We start from the raw sequence: 20994 nt of genomic DNA, 5'->3' as shown, positions 1-20994 counted from the left end.
CTGAAGTCGCCATAGCTCGAGTGGAGTGGGCTCGTATGGGCCCTGGCAGGGGCGTCTTGCTCAATAGATAGCAAAGTTTTATGGTTTCAGTTATCCATTTAGAACGTCTTTGGGGCAATATCCGCTGCCCCAAGATGCATTGGCATAAGATACAAAAAGTCTGGAGTCCCTCCGAGAGGTATTTACACGATGGAGATAGAAAGATAGTGCCCGTTTCACATCTAAGGCATGCAGTATCCGTTCAGATTCAGTAGTCGGATTAGGAAAATATACTGGCAGGTAAATTTCAGTGTTCAAATGAAAAGATCACCTTGGGAAGAAATGTGATATCTGGACGAAGTACTACACCCTCAGTGGTGAAACACAAGTAGGGGGTGTTGCATCTGAGAGCTGCTAGCTCACCCACTGTCCTTGCAGACGTAATCGCCACCAAAAAGGCCATTTTCCAAGCCAGCAATTGGAGGGAGAACGTGGCCATCAGCTCAAAGGGCTTCCCCGAGAGAGCACGAAGAACCAAAGATAGGTCCCAAGCCAGAGTAGGCTGTCTCATAGCAGGATACAGTCTAGAGAGACCCTTGAGGAACCTCTTAGTATCAGAATGCGTGAAAACAGAATGACCATCGATCTGGGAATGATTAGCAGAGATGGCAGCCAAGTAAACACGTAGCAATGAGACTGCTAATCCCTTATCTAAAAGGGAAAGAAGAAATTCAAAAATTGCCGGTAAACTCGCTGATGACGGGTCTAAGGAAAGATTAGAAGAAAACTGAACAAACTTTGACCATTTGTAGGCATAAGATCTGCGTGTAGATGGTTTCCTGCTGTTCAATATGATGAATTGAGCTCTGTCTGACAAATGATTCACTGCAGACGCCACGCTGTTAGTTTCAGATGCGGAACATTGTAGTGTACCACCCGACCTTGATGAGAGAGAAGAAGATTTGAGACCTGAGGGAAGTGATGGAACGTTCCCTTGGCTAGGTGAAGGACCCGGGAGAACCAGTGTTGTCTGGGCCACCAGGGTGTTACAAGGATACCCACAGGTCTTTCCCTCAATATCTTTTGCACTACCTTGGTGATCAGGCGAATGGGGGGAAACAGGTACACATGAAGTTGATGCCACGGTACGAGAAGTCCGTCCCCCAAGGACAGGGATCTGCTCTTCCCCTGCAGCAGAAGAGTTTGCATTTCCTGTTGTTGTGGGTGGCAAAAAACGTCTATCTCCGGAGCTCCCCAATTCAGGAAGACGGGTTGAAGGAATTCCCAGTTGAGCTCCCACTTGTGGAGCGAAGCTCACCCTCGACTGAGGAAGTCTGCACACACATTCAAGTCCCCCGGAAGATGTGTCGCCACCAACGACACATCCATTGTTACGCACATCTGCCATATGTTCAGAGCGAGTACACAGAGTCGGCGGGAGACCGTGCCCCCCTCTCTGTTTATGTAGGACATAGCCTTCATGTTATCTGTCATAATAGCTACTGTTTTGCATCTGAGAAGTGCTGGAAAGACTGGATAGCAAGGAAGATCGCCAACAGTTCTAGAAAATTTATATGGTGATGTGCATGGTGGCTGGGCCACCTGTCCCCTACAAAGAGGCCGTTTATATGTGCCCCCCAACCCCACAGGGATGAGTCCGATGTTATCGTGACCAATGGGGATGGTCTGTGGAAGGGCGCCCCCTCCATCAGATGATGCTGCTGTTGCCACCAGACGAGGGAGGACAGGACTTCTGGAGGGATGGTCATCAGCCAAGATGGCGAATCGACATTGCATTTGAAGTGTTTGAGGAACCATAGTTGCAGGATCCTCATATGAAGTCTGGCGAAAACCAGAACAGAAGTGGTAGCAGCCATGAGGCCCAGAAGACGTTGTACCTAGCAAGCTGTGACCCTGGGACTGCTTCGAAAGGTCTGAACCAAGTTGACTATGTCATCTGCTCGATTTGGTGGCAGGAAGGCCTTGCAGGCAAGGGTGTCTATTATGGCCCCTATAAACTGCACCCTCTGGGAGGGTTGTAGGTGCGACTTCTTTTGGATGATCTGTAATCCTAACTCCCAAAGAAGGGAGAGAGTGATGGTGATGTTCTGCAAAAGACTGGCCTTGGATTCTGCCACGAGGAGCCAATCATCTATGAACGGGAACAGGGTCACACCCTGCAATCTCAGATGGGCTGCGATAACCACCATAGTCTTGGTGGGCGCCGTAGAAAGACCGAAAGGCAAAGATCGGTACTGGAAGTGGGCTGCTCCTATGGTGAATCTTAGGTACTTCCTGTGCGAAGGGTGAATAGAGATATGGAAGTATGCGTCCTGTAAGTCCAGCGTGGCCATCCAATCTCCCCGATTGAGAAGAGGGAGGATGTTGGGTAGAGAGGTCATTCTGAATTTGTGGTATGTGATAAACAAATTCAAGGATCGAAGGTCCATGATAGGCCGAAGACCTCCATTTCGTTTTGGGACCATGAAGTAGCGAGAGTAAAAGCCGAGTCCCCTTTGGTTTAATGGAACTTGTTCGATGGCTTGTTTGAGAAGGAGTGACTGAACCTCTTCTCTTAAGGTGTCTGAAGGGTTGGTGAAGACGAAGGTCGGGGTGGGGGGATTCTGATGGAATTCAATCACATAACCCAGCCGGATTATGGAGAGGACCCACTGGTCCGAGGTTATCTTGGACCATGCCTGAAAAAACGGAGAAAGGCGGGTATGGCACAAAGAGGACGGTTGGGAAGGGAGGACAAGCAAAAGGCAGTCAAAGTCCCTGCTTGGGCTGCTTAGGGCCCTTCCGGCAAGAGGACTGAGAAGATGAGGGAGAGTATTTAGGTTTGGCAGTATAAGGCGGCTTGGTGAATGGTGGTGTAGATTTCGGATGCCAAGATTGATCTGTGGGAGATTTCGAGGACCTTGAGCTTGTTTGGAGGTTCTAGAAGGGGAGCGCAGCTATCGTATACCCTTGACCGAAGAACGGTACACTCCTTCTATCTGGGATGGTAGGGGACACCCGCCTAGCCAGCCAGATCAGCCGAATCAATCCTGGCGATCAATGGGGTGACAGATGTCGCAGCCAGATCGCCCTCACATCCAGTAAGGTCTCTTATTCCACGGCTTTGGCCAAGGTCGCTTATTTTGGAAACGTGGCGTGGAAACCCCTAGATTTCTGGAGTTTCAGATACTCTTATCCATCTCCTGCAACACAAAATCGGTATTTGAGCTGAAGAGACCATTGCCATTAAATGGCAAATCTTCGATGTAAGCCTGTGTGTCCAGTTGTAAGGCCACAGAGCACAACCAGGAATGGCGTCTCAGAGTGATGGCCGTTGTCAGAGTCTTGGCACAGGTGTCACCAGAGTGCTTGGCTGAGTTAAGCTGCTGCTTGGCTAGGGTCATTCCCTCTTTCTGTATCTTCTTGAGAGCATTCCTGCTCTGGTCTAGAAGACTAGGCAAGATGTTGGAAACTTGCTCCCAGAGGGCGTATTGATAACGACCCATACAAGCTGCGTAGTTGGCAATTTTGATACCTAAGGAACCGGCAGAATACAGCCACCTACCCATGTTGTCTAATTTCTTCCCTTCCTTGTCAGGCGGAGTAGAGTGTGTCATCTTCACCTTGGAACATGAGGACACTACCACGGAATTGGGTTTAGGGTGGGGGCAGAGGAAGTCTGCACTGGACTCTTGTATACGATACATGTGGTCCAGCCTGTGCGATGAAATTGGAGTGGACGCTGGTTTCTCCCAGGAGGATTTTGCAGTATGCAACATGACGGTGCTTAGTGGTAGAGCTACTGCAGTAGAAGTGTCCATTTGAACAATGTCAAAAACGGTGTCTGTAATCACAGGTTGAGGTTGTACTGTAGGGAAGGACAGAGATTGAGCCATGCATTTAATGAGGTCTCCATAAGACTTTAAGTCTTCCGAAGGCGAAATGGGTTGTTCCTCTGCTATCTTCTGCGGTGGAAAGGGTTCCCCATGTGATGAGGTTGTTTCTTGTTCCTCCGGGGTCAACCCATCCATGGACTTGGGTGACGCATCAGGAGAGTCAGAGCACTCCGATAAGTGTGGCGTCGGGGATGAAACAGGGTCCATTGTTACGGCCTTCGTTCGCTCTGAAGAGCTCTGTTGAGTGGGTTCCCGATGATGTTGAATTGGTTCAGCATCGAGCGACTTCGATACCGATGCGGATGGTGCTCGTTTGGGTGGTCTATACAAGGTTTGGGATCAGTAGGAGGCTTCAGAGTACTGATCCCAGTCCATCTGGCGAGGAGGGAGCCAAGGAAACGATGGCTGCATGGGATATGCCCTGTATAAATATTGCCATTGCCGCTGATCCCACGGAATCTATGAAGGCAGGTGGTGAGAAGAGCACTCGATCTCCCAAAGTCTAGGAGAGCGGCTTCTCAAAGAGCGATCCCTCCATGAGTCTTGCAGTCAGCCTCGAGGAAGAGGACTTCGGGATCGGGGAGTTTCCGCTACCGTTCGGGGCCGATTGGGTGGGCTCCACTCGGTACCGGAGCATTGTGCCAGCTCTATCTTGCAATCAGAGTCGGAAGATATAACGAGCTCCGTCGACATAGAAGCGAGAATCGGAGGGCTTAGTCGACGACCCAGTGAAGTGAAGAGCTTCAATGGTGGAACAATTGGTGCCATCGGGTCCGATGGCAGGGTTGGAGAAGCTGAAGAGACGGATTTGGTATGTTTCGGCTTATCCGATCTCTTAGCCTTCTTCTTCTTCTCCGGGTGAGAGCCCTTATCCTCCTTATGCCTTTTCGCAGGCGTAGAGAAATCCAACATAGCAGCCGAGCCCGAGCATTTGTTAGGGCGATCGCCGTCGGAAAGGGGACGTTTGGTCTCGAGCGACCTCGAGGTCGATGGTTCGGTCGGTTGATAGACCCGTTCCAATGAAGGCACCTTCCAAGGGGAGAGCACCTGTTCCATAAGGGCTGCGGCAAGGCGGGCAGCTCTGTTCTTCTTGGTCTGTCTGGAAAATTTTGCACAGTGCACACAAGAGTCCATACGATGGAGCTCCCCAAGGCACAACAGGCACAACGAATGACCATCCGGTGGGGCAATTTTACTCCCACACTTGGATCACCTTCTGAAGAAACCCTAACATCTTTCCATATGAATAGCAGGGAGGAAGGACGGTGTGTGTGTGTGTGTGTGGAAAGAGCGGGAAATAGTTCTCTGAACCCCGCAATCCCCCAAATTGCTAACAACTATAACTAACTAACTAACTAACTATAACTACAACTATATACTAATAATTATTTTTTTTAAAGAATAAGACGTTCACCAACCGTAGCGACCAAAAGATCAACTGATCAGCGTGGCGGTCAGAAGAGAACTGGTGGGATGTCCACTCCCATCTCAGTGAGTATGCGCAGTGGGGCTTCTGGGCATGCGCACTGGGACATAGGCGCGGAAATCCGCAGCTTTTAAGTTTACCGATCATGACCGGCGTTGGCGCCTAATCCCATCAGTGTGATGCACAGAGACCACGAAGAAGATCTGGTTCATTCCCATACCTTCTTAGTACTAGTTGTAAAAGGTTGAAGCTACAACAGAGAAAGCCCTACTTATCCCTCACATTTTGGGAAGGGAAGGGGCAGAAATATTGGCTTTCTCTGATGCACATAAATCCATGCAATTTATAGCTGTATCAGTAATAAACAGGAAATTCTTAAATTTTGTCTAGGACTTGACTTATAGCTTTAATATTATAAAAGTTGTAATATTTTGAGGAAGTTGGATAAGAGAAAAAATGGGCACAGATACAAAACTATATGTACAACTAAAGAACAACCTAACCATCAAATGTCTACCAAACAAGACAGAAAACAGCCATTACTGACTTCATCTTAATTACATTTGGAAACATTTCTTCAAGGCAATTTGTCTTCAAACTGCAGTAATTCATTAAATGAAGCTTTCACTAAGGATACACATAAAAGGTCACACTTGTTCCCAATCACATTTTATTGACAAATCAACCTAGTATACCATTTATTTCTCATCACACTGAGATAGTACAAAGCAATTTATACCACATATAACTCTACAATCCTGTCAATTAATTATACATGTTTATAGTATATAATTTTCATTTTACTGTCTTAATATGTTAAATTCCATACATTTTCAATATATTCATTCCAGAATTGGAGAAGGAATTTTAAAACATACCATTTTACTGGAGAGGCAATGCTGACTGCATTACTCCTTCCAGCTATCCCACAATTAAAACCAAAGCACAATCTTTTATTTATTGCATTAGACTATCCATGAACAACACTTTCAACGTGACATTTAAGCAACAATCTACAAAAATGCTCTTTTAGTTTCAAGCACATTACTCTTTCCAGAGATTAACTGGCAGGTCCTCAGAAGCCCAAAATTGTGTCACATCAAATAACTTACAAAATAACTTAGAAAAGTGGACTGGCTCTTATGTAAGCACAAGCAGAAAGAGCTCACACAAGCACATATTCCCTGCCCTTCCTTTCTCCCAGCAGCCTCCTGGATCCCAAAAAATCACCAGGACAAGGACCCTTACACAAAATGCACAGGGTGGTGCAGAGAAGTTGATGGGATGCGGTACAGGAAGCAAGCTTTCTTTTCATGCATAGGGATGGTGGGGCAATTCCACCCAACTGCCCTTTCTGACTTCAGCCCTTTTTTGCATCGTACATTTACAGGTGTCTCCCAAACTTCAGAGATTTTCATGGGACTCAAAAGGCTACTGCAGAACCACCTCCTCAACTTCTTTTTGTTCAGGCTTTCACAGGATCCAACCTACTATTGCTTTTTAAAAGAAGTTTGGAAATATTGTAAAATTCCTTTTGTTCTAGATTAATATATTTTTTACATCATCATTTTTGCCCCACCTTTCTCCCCACAAGGGCCCAAAGTGGCTTACATCATTCTCATCTTCTCCATTCTATCCACACAGCAACCCTGTGAAGGAGGCTAGTAAGCTCAATAGCCATGAGGTAAAAGGACAAGTCCTCTTGTGGATCAAAAACTGGCTAATTAATAGGAAAAAGAAAGTGAGTATAAATGAGCAATTTTCGCAGTGGAGGGTAGGTGGTAAGCAGTGGGGTACCACAGGGCTCAGTACTGGATCCAATACTTTTTAACTTGTTCATTAATGGTTTGGAGTTGGGAGTAAGCAGTGAAGTGGCTAAGTTTGAGGATGACACCAAATTGTTCAGGGTGGTGAGAACCAGAGACAATTGTGAGGCACTCCAAAGGGATCTGTCGAGGCTGGGTGAGTGGGTGTCAACGTGGCAGATGAGGTTCAATGTGGCCAAGTGCAAAGTATTGCACATTGAGGCCAAAAATCCTAACCATAAATACAAGTTGATGGGGTGTGAACTGGCAGAAACTGACCAAAACAGAGATCTTGGAGTCAAGGTAGATAACTCACTGAAAATGTCAAGACAGTGCGTGACTGCAATAAAAAAGGCCAACACTATACTGGGAATTATTAGGAAGGAAGTTGAAAACAAATCAACTAGTATCATAATACCCCTGTATAAATCGATGGTGCCGCCTCATTTGGAATACTGTGTACAATTCTGGTCAGCACACCTAAAAAGAGATACTATACACAGGGGTGGCCAACGGTAACTCTCCAGATGTTTTTTCCAACAACTCCCATCAGCCCCAGCCATTGGCCATGCTGGCTGGGGCTGATGGGAGTTGTAGGCAAAAAACATCTGGAGAGTTACTGTTGGCCACCCCTGTCTCTCTCTCTCTCGGCTTGACTTTGCGAACGAAGATTTAAGAAGGGTGCAGTAGTCCACGTCTGCTGCAGGCTCGCTGGTGGCTGACGAGACCAATGCGGGACAGGCAGATACGGCCACAGTGGCTGCAGGGAAAAGTCTGATTTGGGGTTGGTGCTGTAGCAGTGCGATTCTTCCTCAATCTCCTTTTGTCCTCAAGACCAGCTATGCGTGCGTTCTCAAAGGAAGAGGCAGCCTGGTGGATGGTGTGCCTCCATGCTTTGCGATCTGAGGCTAGGTCAGACCACTGGTGATGGTTGATGCGACAGGTGCCAAGGGATTTCTTCAAGGAATCCTTGTACCTCTTCTTTGGTGCCACTCTATTTCGATGGCCGGTGGAAAGTTCGCCATACAGAGCAATCTTGGGAAGGCGGTGGTTTTCCATCCTAGAAATATGCCCTGCCCAGCGCAGCTGCGTCTTCAACAGCAGTGCTTCGATGCTTGTAACCTCCGCCCTCTTGAGGACTTCAGTGTTGGTCACAAAGTCACTCCAGTGGATGTTGAGGATGGTGCGAAGGCAGCACTGATGAAAGCGCTCAAGGAGTCGCAGGTGATGACGGTATAAAACCCACGATTCGGAGCCGTGAATGTACAACCGCTTTGTAAACATTGATCTTTGTGCCTTTTTTCAGATGCTTGTTGCTCCACACTCTTTTGTGCAGTCGGCCAAATGCACGATTTGCCTTTGCCAGCCTGTTGTCAATCTCCTTGTCGATCTTGGCATTTGAGGAGATGATGCACCCCAGGTAGCTGAACTGCTAGACTGTCTTCAGAACTGATTCACCCACAGTGATGCAAGGAGGGTGATAATCTTCCTGGGGTGCAGGCTGGTGGAGAACTTCTGTCTTCTTCAGACTAACTTCTAGGCCGAATAGCTTGGCAGCCTCTGCAAAGCAGGACATCATATGCTGCAGAGCTGATACCGAGTGGGAGACGACTGCAGCGTCATCAGCAAATAGTAGCTCTCGGATGAGTTTTTCCATTGTCTTGGAGTGAGCCTTTAGTCGCCTCAGGTTGAACAGGCTGCCATCAGTGCGATAGCGGATGTAGACACCATCGTCATCATCTAGATCTACTGCGGCTCTTTGAAGCATCATGCTAAAGAAGATCGTAAAGAGAGTTGGCGCGAGAACGCAGCCTTGCTTTACACCTGTGCCTATTGGGAAGGGCTCCGAGAGGTCGTTGCAGTGTCTGACTTGGCCTCACTGGTCTTCATGTAGCTGGATGATCATGCTGAGGAACCTTGGGGGACATCCTAAACGTTCTAAGATTTGCCACAGGCCTTTCCTGCTAACGGTATCGAAAGCTTTGGTAAGGTCGACAAAAGTCACATATAGACCCTTGTTCTGTTCCCTGCATTTCTCTTGGAGCTGCCTGAGAACAAATACCACGTCGGTGGTGCTCCTGTTTGCTCTGAAGCCGCACTGGCTCTCTGGGAGGAGTTCTTCTGCAATGGTGGGCACCAGTCTGTTCAGGAGTATTCTAGCAAGGATTTTGCCTGCGATGGAGAGCAGGGTTATCCCCCGGTAGTTGGAGCAGTCTGACTTTTCTCCTTTGTTCTTGTGTAGAGTAATGATGATTGCATCGCGAAAATCCTGTGGTAGTTTGCCTTGTTCCCAGCAGGTGACAAGTACTTTGTGAAGTGTGCTATGTAGTACTGTGCCCCCATGCTTCCAGATCTCTGGTAGGATTCCATCAACTCCCGCTGCCTTGCCACTTTTCAGTTGCTTGATGGCTTTAACAGTCTCTTCTAGGGTGGGGATCTCATCCAACTCTGTTTTCACTGGTTGAAGTGGGGTGAGGTGGATTGCTGAATCTTGAACTACGCGGTTGGCACTGAAGAGAGCCTGAAAATACTCCGACCACCGGTTCAGTATGGATGCCTTGTCTGTGAGGAGCACTTGGCCGTCTGCACTACGCAAGGGACTCTGAGCCTGATATGATGGGCCATATACTGCCTTCAGGGCTTCGTAGAACCCTCTTAAATCACCAGTGTCTGTACACAGCTGGGTTCTCTCTGCAAGCTTGGTCCACCGCTCATTCTGAAGGTCTCGAAGCTTGCGCTGGAGGTTGCTACATGCGAAAGATTGCTTTTTTCCCGGGACAGGAGGGCTGAGCAAGATGTGCTGGGTAGGCAGATCTCTTTTTCGCTAGTAATTCTTGGATCTCTTGATTGTTCTCGTCAAACCAGTCCTTGTTCTTCCTTGTGGAGAACCCGAGGACTTCTTCAGAGATCAACAGGATGGTAGTTTTTAGGTGTTCCCAGAGTGCTTCTGGAGAAGGGTCTGTGGCGCAACTGGGGTCCTCAATTCTTGACTGGAGTTTTGCCTGGAAGGCAGCTTTAACTTCAGCTGACTGAAGGCTGCCAACCTGAAGCTTCCTCCGAGGGATACCTCCTCTCCTGGGTGTGGGTTTAAAGTGAAGACGGAGATTGCAGCGTACAAGACGATGATCCGTATGACATTCCGCACTGGCCATTACTCGGGTGTGTAAGACATCTCGAAGGTCTCTCTGGCGCACCAGAATGTAGTCGATAAGGTGCCAGTGCTTGGACCATGGGTGCATCCAGGTTGTCTTCAGGCTGTTCTTCTGCTGAAAGATAGTGTTGGTGATGGTGAGCTGGTGCTCCGTGCAGAATTCTAGCAGGAGGCGCCCGTTATCATTGCAGTTGCCAATGCCATGTTTGCCAAGTACTCCTTTCCAGGCTTCCGAGTCTTTACCTACTCTGGCATTGAAGTCGCTAAGGATGATCACCTTGTCCTCTGTAGGGTTCTTCCGTACGAGGTTGCGTAGATCAGCATAGAACTTGTTCTTTTCTGCAGGATCTGCTTGAAGGGTTGGGGCATACACGCTGAAGAGTGTTGCATGCTGCTTGTTTTGAAGTGGGAGGCGCATGGACATGATGCGATCTGAGTGACCTGTTGAGAGGTTTTCAAGTTTGGAGGCAATGGAGTTCCTGACCATGAAGCCAACGCCAGAAAGGCGGCTCTCGGCTTTTGACTTACCCAACCAGTAGAGGGTATAGCCAGCACCATGTTCTTGAAGACTACCTTCCTCAGGGAAACGGACCTCACTGAGAGCTGCTATGTCAATATTCAACTTGAGAAGTTCGTGGGCAACTAGAGCAGAGCATCGTTCAGGGCGACCACTGTCTACTGTGTCAAGCATGGTTCTGATGTTCCAACACGCAAGCTATAGACACCCCTGTCTATAGCATTCGGAAAAGTGCAGAAAAGGGCAAGTAGAATGGTTAAAGGGTTAGAACACTCTCCCTATGAAGACAGGTTAAAGTACTTGGGGCTCTTTAGCTCAGAGAAACAACAACAGAGTGGTGACATGATAGAGGTTTACAAGATTATGCATGGGATAGAAAAGGTAGAGAAAGAAGTACTTTTCTCCCTTTCTCACCATAAAAGAACTTCTGGACACTCAATGAAATTGCTTAGTAGTCAGGTTCGAATGAATAGAAGTACTTCATCCAAAGAGTGATTAACACATGGAATTCACTGCCACAGGAGGTGATGGCAACTACAAGCATAGATGGCTTCAAGAGGAGATTGGATAAATATATGGAACAGAGATCCATCAGTGGCTATTAGCCACAAAATATAGATGGAACTCTCTTTTTGGGGCAGTGATGCCCTGTATTCTTGGTGCTTGGGGAGGGGGGCACAGTGGGAGGGCTTCTAGTATCTTGGCCCCACTGGTGGACCTTCTGATGACACCACTGGCCTGATTCAACATGGCTTCTCTTATGTTTTTAGGTTAGGCTGAGACCATGTGACTGGCCCATAGTCACTCAACAAGCTTCCATGGCAGAGTGAGGATTCAAACCTTGGTCTCTCAGATCCTAGTCCAACACTCTAACCAATATACTACACTGGCTCTTATACATAGATATTTGAAATACTAACTGGAAAAAGACGGTTTCAAAAGCAGGTGTGTGACAATGCTAACAAACTCCAGGTGTGTGTCAACTCTAAGAAACATCACCCAAGCCTCATTTTATCATGCTTAATTCTGTGTTTTTAGGGTTTTTTTTAAAATCCTAACCAGTGTTAGGATGGAATTCTCTGTTTGGGGCAGTGACTGCTCAACTATTTTTTCATTATGAACTGTGATTTTGGTTTTTATTGGGTGTGGTCCTATACCTGACATGGAAAGCCACTTTCAAGACAAACAGCAACTTGTGGCATCACCTCTCGGACTGCCATTAAAGTAAGAAATTACCGTGTGCAAGCACAAACCCTTGCCCATGCCCTAAATCACTCTTAAATCATCCTTGCTCATGCCCTAAATCTTTCTTCAGCCATTAATTGCGAGTAATGGATGAAATGTTAATTGTCCCAAAATTAGGGAGAAGAGCTTCATTATATTTGATATACTTAAATCCCTATCTCCAAATCAAACACGAAGTTCAGAGCAGGTCATTGTTTATCCTTATGAAGGAACACCTTATTTGGGTGAATGTCTGACCTGAATCAAACCTTCACCAGAAGTTTTCTCTCTGGGCAGAGAACAGGTAAGAAGGGGGAAGTCAGTTCAACTGCTTTCCAGCCTCACCTCACCTCAGCTTTTTAGAAGTTCTAATAAGTCTAGCAAGAGACCATGGGATGGTCAAGCTCCTGCTCCACCCCTAACAGAGAACAAAGAATGGAGGTATTAAGTACTAGAAAGACTTCAGGAAAAAACTCCTGGAGACTTCAGGAAAAAGCTTCTTTGACCCAGCCTGACCTGGTCAGTGGGTGGAGAAAAAAAGATGATAAAACTCATGGGAGCAAGGAGGAAGGGCTGTTCTGGTGCTGATTCCATTGAGGTAGATGGAACTCTTACCTGAGGTCTGTGGGAGGTGGCCATTGACATGTGCTGGCCTGCACATCTGAAACAGGAGACACAGAGGCAAGGCCTCAGAACGTGGAAGGGAAGCTGGGAGTCCTGACCCTTCCAGTAGGCGATTCCTTAAAATGTCAGATGGTGGCAGTGGTTGAACAGAGAAAGAGAAAAGCCTCTCCTGATGTTTGAAAACCTTGGAGGGCAGGGTGGAACAGGGCCTGAAGGTCAAAGCAGGACTGTTCTGCCACAAGCCTATATAAAGCAATTAAATATTCAGCAGTTGCCAACACTTAAGACTTGTAACTGTCCCTTTCTTTCAATAACTATTTGATGAAGGCAGCTATGAGACAGAACACTGGTGTAGAATCACTGGAGGCTACTGGTGAATATACAGTGGAAACAACTACTGCTCAAGACTTAAATTTTTTATGTTCTTAGGTACCATCTTTAATTTTTTAAGAATGATATCTGTACAGGTCTGGAAAAAACTTTACAATTCCTAGACACCAGCATAAAAGTTTCAGGAATCTGGTCAATCAGGTGCCTATGGATCTTCCAGGGCTTCTACAGGAAAAAAGCACACTATTAGAAATAGAATTTTTCTAACAGTTTAATGACCTAAGTGTGTTTTGTAGATGGGCAGCAGACTGGAAAGCAAGGAAATGTATAACAAAGAATGCCCCTGACAGCCTCAAGGTTGATGACTCTCACACCTTCCAGTACTTAGCCGAAGACCCTAAACTGTAGCAAAGAGGGAAAGTTTAGCAGACAACATAAACACAGAGTATCTGAAAGTAATTAAGTCAGAGATAACTAATTTCTTTGAGAGACTACTATATAAGCACACCATTCAAATACATTAATCCATAGGCTTGCCAATCCCCAGGTCCCAGTGGGGGATAACCAGGTTGCTTACCTGTAACTGATGTTTTGCAGGCTCCTTCCTGCCCCCAGTCAGCTGGCCAGCGAGGGGAAGCCCCATCCCAACAGCCATCATATGCTTTTCCACCTCTGAAGGCTTAAGGAAATTCTTGGAAAGGTTTGCTTTTTAGACAGTGTCTCTGTGCCTTTAAATCTAGGAGTCAGGCTGAATGGAGGCGGGGTGAGCCGGCAGAACAACATGGCTGCTCCCAGTGACCTGTGAAACTATAAGAAAGGAAGGGAAAGCAGCCCAGACCCTCTGTTTTACAATCTTTTCAGAAGTCGTTTGCATAGGGTAAAGGAGGGACGGTGGCTCAGTGGTTGAGCATCTGCTTGGTAAGTAGAAGGTCCCAGGTTCAATCCCTGGCATCTCCAACTAAAAAAGGGTCCAGGCAAATAGGTGTGAAAAAACCTCAGCTTGAGACCCTGGAGAGCCACTGCCAGTCTGAGTAGACAATGCTGACTTTGATGGACCCAGGGTCTGATTCAGTATAAGGCAACTTCATGTGTTCATGTGTTCAACTTTGATTTCCCTGTGCTAGTCTGAAGAACTTGGAACTTCAGCAACTTGTGAGTAAATTGCCCCAGTGAGACCACAAGTGTGGGATTGCAAACTGTTTATTTTGACTGGTGTGTGTGTGTATGTGTGTGTGTGTGTGTGTGTGTGTGTGAGAGAGAGAGAGAGAGAGAAGGAGGGAGGGACAAAGAGAACACTGGATATGCAGCTGGTTGGGGATGAGGAAATGAAGACTGTATTCAGGGAAATTGCACTGCTGTATTTTTACTTATTTATTTTAGGGAATACAAAAGTCTCCTAGCACCACCCCCAAAGTCCCCAGATATTTTCTGAGTTAGACTTGGGAACCCTATTAATCCTTCTTTAGCACTGAAGGATTAAACTTTAAAGGCAGGGCTTTTCTTCCTGCCAGAGCCCACAGCAACAGAGCTTCCCCTGAGCCGGCCAGGGCTCCAGCTGGCCTGACCTGCCATGCAGCAGCCACGTGCTCCCAGGCCAGGTGGTGTGACCTAATAGGTCAATGAGCTCCTGCTGGGTTTTTGTTTTGTTTTGTTTCTACAAAAAAAAGCACTATCTATAGGCATCGTCTTTCCACACTGAGTACTCTCTCTGGTCACAATATGAGGTTTAATTTTCAACATTTGCCAAAAAAGGTGTTTTTTAAATACCAAAAGCCCCTAGATATGTTCTACCATTTATCAAACAACTGCCCAAAACCACACATAAAAAAAGGTAAAGGTAGTCCCTTGTGCAAGCACCAGTTGTTTCCGACTCTGGGGTGACGTTGCTTTCACAACGTACTATCGTGCTAACTGGTTTACTTACTACATTTATCTGTGTTCTCCCCCAAAGAAATTGTATTGATCCATCCAATATTTTCTTTTACCCACAGAGGACTGCATTACCACTGGGGCCTGAATTGGCTTGAGAGGGCTGAAATAATACAGTCATTCTGATGATGAAAAGATCATGTGGATATATGCCAGGATTGTTAGCTGCCCTGACTCCGCTCGCAGAGAGGGCAGGATAGAAGTATAAACAAACAAACAAACAAACCTATTTTATGACCCATTTAAACATTTGGCACTTTGGAAATTTTAAACTATGGAACTATGGTCTGGAAACATGTTTTGGATGTCTGCACAAACCAGATGATTTCTACAAACTCTCCTCCTAATGGACTGTTTAGTCAAGGAAGCAGTGAATGAAGCTTCAGGCCCACCGACATTCAGAAACACATTTTCAGTTGGCACAGAAGGTTGAAGGCAGAGAGAAGAGGAAAGGAAGTTGACTTTTTAACTACTGTGACCCTGCTTGTGTTCCTTAGGATGCAAACCCAGGCGTCCCTAGCCTGTGCCCATCAATCTAGCCTCAATGAAAAAGGTGGGCTATAACTACAGTAATATTTTACAAATAATGTATACATAATATATAGTTATTATTATATATTATAACATGATATATAATATATAATAATTAATATATATAATTATATCATATATAATATTTTGCAGATCGAAATGACAAAATACAAAATTCTCATTGCTTATGTAAAATTGTTTCATTTCTTAAGATTCTGAAAAATTACTGTATATTAAACTTACAGGTATAGATACTTTTTTCAAATGACATTCTTCTTCCAGAAGTTCATATACATACTTAGTGATGATCTACAAGAGAAAAATTATATAATGAATTACTCTTGAATTTACAACAGTTTAAAGAAGATCAAACTGTGCAATGTATTTATTTACTGGCTGTGTTCTTAAGATCTGATTAAAATCTTTCCTTCATACAAAAATATTTTTCTTGTTCAGACTTTGGTATTATAGCTATCTAATTTTGTTACCTGCTACTCTTGTGAATTACATGCCAAAAATTAAGCATAAAAACATGTATAATACATACTCAAGGATATTTTAAAAGGCTCTGTTTTGCTGAGAAACAATTTTCAAATCATTTTCAATAAACAGGCCTCCGAAAACAATCTCCCTTTGTCACTGCAGGTCCAGTTCATGAAGCACACTGACAGAAGATCTTTATTCACCCTTTATTCACAGAGCAGAGAAGGAACAGGTCAAAGGTGACATAAACAGAAAAAGAAATATACCCTACCTTCAGTCAGTGGGAGAGGGAGACTGACTGACTTTCCAAGGGTAATGAAAGATGAAGTTATGCAAAAGTTACTTTAAAATTTTAAGTGGTTCAGTCATGATGAAGTAACTTCTTGGCAGAAAAAAAAGTTTCTAGATTTCACAGCACTTGCTAATATCATATTCTTGAATACAAACAAAAAAGCACAAGGACCTTTTAGACCAGATTTTAAATTGGCCTGAGCAATGAAAGACTATGCAAATACACAAGAATTGCTTTTACAATCATATACCAGGTTTTTTTTAAATGGAAGCAACAAAAAACAGGAACCAGCTTTTTAAAAACTTTTAAAATATATTTTGCTTACCTTCTCAACCATATTTTTTTGAAATTAGGTTTCATTAAAATTATGAGGAAACACTTTCAGATGGCAAGTCTAGTGCCTCACAAGATACAACAGATATCTTAGTAAGAATAAGTAGCAACCCATTAAAAATTTCCAAATTCAGCCTCTCTAAGGCCAGAAGCAAAGACCTCTGATCCCTAGATTACTAAATGTGATGATAATCTAGGACATTTCCTTTATATAAAAAGAAAGGCCTTGAATCATTGTTATAGATTGCTGAGAACAGCCTATTCAAGTTCACGGTTTTTCTTGAACCCCAGTTACATTAAACTGTAACAAGAAAGCTAACTACAAAATGTTGCTGACAATTTAACCTTGCAATATATGTCCATTTGAGTTGGACTTGAAATCTTGCACTACCTACATCAGATCAGAACATGCTGTTCAAGGCTGTTTAGAGTTCCACACCAGAACGAAGGGATAAGGTACTCACACATTTAATACTCAGAATAAGGCCCATCGTGAAGAAAAATACAATGTGCTCTAGAAAGAAGCTCTAGGTGGGTTACTGTCATCCCACCCACCCAAGTAAAGGCATAAACCTCCCCCCACCCAACTCAAGGAGAGCTGATCTCTGTTATCTGGAGAGCAGTTGTAATTCTGAGTGATCTCCAGCCCTCACCTGGAGACTAGCAACAGTGGTTTTTCAGGAGGAAATAGCTGGTTTGGAGGGTGGAGTCTGTGGCATTGTACCTGTCTGAGGTACCATACCTCCTCAAACCCTACCCTCTCCAGGATCCACTCCTCAAATCTCCAAGAATTTCCCAACCTGGAGGTGGAAACTGCTAAATCACACTGGCTGTCATAGAGGGGCTGCTGCTAAACATGATGAGCAAGCTACCAGGCCTAGTTAAGTCATGCCAGTCAAATGGCATCAAGTCACCCAGAGGGTGCTGCCAGGCCTAGGAGCCAACCTCCAGATGGAGCCTGAAGATCTCCTGGGATCACAACTGAACTCCAGACAACAAATCTCTCTCCCCCTGGAGAAAATAACCGCTTTGGAGGGTGGACTCTATGGCATTCTATTCAGCTGAAGGCTCTCCCTTTACAGCCTAACAATAGCCTCTGGCTAACAGCTTCCCCAGTGGCCCAATCCTCATCTGTCCTGGGGTGAGGCTGAGGGTAGAAAGAAGAGAGGGAGTGACAGGAAAAAGGCAGCTGCCATGGCCTGTGAGGAAACGCTTCTTGAGGCGGCAGTAGAGCAACAGGCCTTTCTGAGGCCAGTTGATGGAGAGGATACAAAGAAGCATCAGAGATATAACCAGAGCTTTTTTTTTTGGTAGGAAAAAAAATTCCAACATGAACTCATTTGCATATTAAGTCACACCCCTTGATGTCACCATTCTTTCACATGGATTTTTCTACAAAAAAGCCCAGGAGCTCATTTGCACATTAGGCAATACCCCTGACCCCAAGTCAGCCAGAACTGTGTTCCTGTGAGTTCCTGCTCTAAAAAAGCCCTGGATGTGTCTTTCTCTGAGACAAGACTGTTTTGGCAGTTTTTCAATGTTCCCGGGCCTGCAGTAGGCAGGGGAGAGGGGAGTCAGCCAATGGGAACCCAGAGGTGGTGATTGACACATAATGGGCCAATGGTTTTTGGAGCACAGGCATCAACCAATGGGAGAGCTCCATTTGGCCAATACCATTACTGTTTTATTATTATATAAAGGACAGATTCCTTTGATTATTATCAAGGATGAATTTCTTTGATTTCAAGTATAGGTACATATTCAGGACTACAGCATAAATTATTCTCTACCAATAACATACATTTGTTTCTAAAACATCATGGTATTAATTGAAAGCCTAATTTTTAAAAACATACCCAGCTAGAGTACAGCTGAACAAGAATATAACTGTAAGGAATGAGTTGATTTAAGTCATGTTTATCCCAAAGCAGCATGTGAGAAACATGCACCCGGTATAATTTTACCCTTAGGGCCTAACTATTTCCAGTTCACTGAAATCATCTTCCATGTTTAAGCAAAAATAAAGTATATATTTCTAGAGTCTCACCAGCTAAGAGTTCCAAACCACTGAAGTGAATATAATGATAATAAAGGACTCAAAATGTGTTTGTGCCAACTAAAAGCAGTATTTGTTTGTAGTGGTGGGAAGGTACAAGCTGTCCAGTAACATGGGTCATGGCTCCAACATGGGTGCTATGTCTACCAGAAGAAGAAAAATTGCACCATAGGAAATCAAAAGGAAGGAAAATACTTATGATATTGCATTATACAATTGTAAGATAATGCGATGTGAAGTATGAAACAACATAACACAGCCTAAATACAACATTTATTAACACTGCCATCTTTAAGAATTCCCTTCTCTCACTAATACAAGCACTGTAAGGTCCAAACATTGAATCCAACTGAATAAAAGGTGAACAACTGTTCATGGTCCCACCAAAATAATATTGGGACAATTCACTAATTTTCAGGGGTAATTAATATTTAATTTAGATTTAGAGCTCATGCTGTCCTTAGAAATCAGAATGGGTAAATAGCAACACCTCCACTGCAAAAATAAAATTTCATCAGTCCTCTCCTGAATTAATCCAGAACCCTAAAGTCCAGCCCAAGTGGGTAGGATTTTGAAATGAAGAGTAGGGTGCTCACAGATGGTCCCAAATGCTCAACTTTCCCTGCTCACATGAAGTACATATGAAGCTGCCTTATACTGAATCAGACCCTCGGTCCATCAAAGTCAGTATTGTCTATTCAGACTGGCAGAGGCTCACCAGGGTCTCAAGCTGAGGTTTTTCACACCTATTTGCCTGGACCCTTTTTAGTTGGAAATGCCAGGGATTGAACCTGGGACCTTCTACTTACCAAGCAGATGCTCCACCACTGAGACACCATCTCTCCCCTTCTCTCCTTCCCACCAACCCACCAACCAATTTTTATCTGCCCCCCCCCCATCTTCAGTTATATGTATTACTTCATTTATACCCCACTCTTCTTCACAATGGTGACCCAAAGCATCTTACATCATTCCCCTCTTGTAGATTTTATCACCACAACAACCCTGTGAGGTAAGCTCATATGGCAATGTGTGGCTAGCCCAAGGTCACCCAGTGAGCTTCCATGAAAGATTCAAGCCTGGGTCTCCCATATCTTAGTCTGAAATCCTAACCATAACACCACACTGGCTTTCACTGGCTGCTAATAAACAACAGCAAGCAGCTAGATCTGGGTGAGTCATGCAACCCCCCCCCCTTCTCTCTCACTCCCCCCCTTGGAGCTGACATGAGGTCGGAAAAAGGTGGACCCTCCTTTAGAAAAATAAGAACGAAAGTATTGTCTAGAGCAAAATTGGAAGCTTTTGTGAAAACCTCTGCTGAAAGCACGTAGAGAGGAAAAACAGTGGGATGTTTTGTTTGAACTGTCTACCTCGCACTGGAGCTGGCACGGGACTGGAAAAGAGCGGAGGGTGAGACTTTGTAGAGTAGTTTACTGGATTACTTGAGAGTGAGTTGGGTAGAGTAGATTGGAACCTAGTGAACATGATTGAAGTGAGAAGAGATGAGTCAGAAGCCAGAGCTGGATAAGTTTGGAAAGTGGATAGCAAAGCAAGGAAAGAACACTTGGGAGGCCAGGTCCTTTGAGAGTCTCAACCCTCTTCAGACTTTCAGGGAAGCTTTCCAGAAGTCCTGTGAGAAAGGGAAAATTGGACAGTCAAAAAGACAGGAGTTGGCCGCTCGGGGAATGTTTATGGCACTCCAAGACGCCACCTCATCGCAGGCGTGCTTGCACAAAATGAGGAATTAAATTCCAGGCTTATCAAGTCAGAGAAGCAGATGACTGTGCTAAGGGAAGAGAAGGATAAGGGAATTACTGTGCTAAAGGAGGAAAGGGATAGAGAGATGACCATAAAGGAGGAGAAACACATGGCCGAAATAGATAGAGGAGACAAGGAATTAACTATAAGGAATTTAGAGATGGAGGCGCTTAGGTCCATTTGCAACGCTCAACTTGAGGCCACGCAGTGCCAGATACAGGATTTGAATGTGGAGCTAGGAGCACAGCTAGATGCCAACCAGAGGGACCTAGAAGCAGATTTTGATGATCAAAGGGCAGTCCTAATACAGGAGCTGGAGCAACTCAGAGGTGCCGAAATTAACAACCAGATGGAGCAGAGAGTCCTTAACTCGACCCTCCTGGCTCACCAACAGAAGTATGAAGAGCTGTCTATTCAGCATAGCAAGGCTAAGGAATGCATGGGAGAGCTGTAGGGAATTGGAGGATACAGAGAAGCTGGAAAAACACATAGCTCAGAAGAAGATCAATGTCTATGACGAGGCCAATCACGGTAAGTACAAAGCTGAGCAGAAGGAACTAGAGGAAAAACTAAAAAGGCAAGTGGCCTTCATTGCAGTTAAAAAACCTAAACATATGTCATCTAAGGGTATAATGGAATTAATGTCAGAAAACATGATCC

At 45.0% G+C, this 20994-nt stretch overlaps 1 protein-coding gene across 4 annotated transcripts in view; it reads right to left on the bottom strand.

Annotated features, from left to right (window-relative positions):
- ARB2A (ARB2 cotranscriptional regulator A) overlaps positions 1-20994 on the bottom strand; it is a 485440-nt gene that overhangs the window by 398099 nt on the left and 66347 nt on the right. For all 4 annotated transcript variants that reach the window (XM_060235692.1, XM_060235691.1, XM_060235693.1 and 1 more), the window contains exon 5: positions 15656-15721. In XM_060235692.1, the coding sequence (XP_060091675.1) occupies positions 15656-15721 (66 nt within the window). The remainder of the gene's footprint in view (positions 1-15655; positions 15722-20994) is intronic.

This window comes from Heteronotia binoei, chromosome 4 (assembly GCF_032191835.1).
Source record: "Heteronotia binoei isolate CCM8104 ecotype False Entrance Well chromosome 4, APGP_CSIRO_Hbin_v1, whole genome shotgun sequence".
Lineage (NCBI taxonomy): Eukaryota > Metazoa > Chordata > Lepidosauria > Squamata > Gekkonidae > Heteronotia > Heteronotia binoei.
The sequence above is the reverse complement of the archived record's forward strand: the minus strand, read 5'-3'. Positions and strand labels throughout refer to the sequence as shown.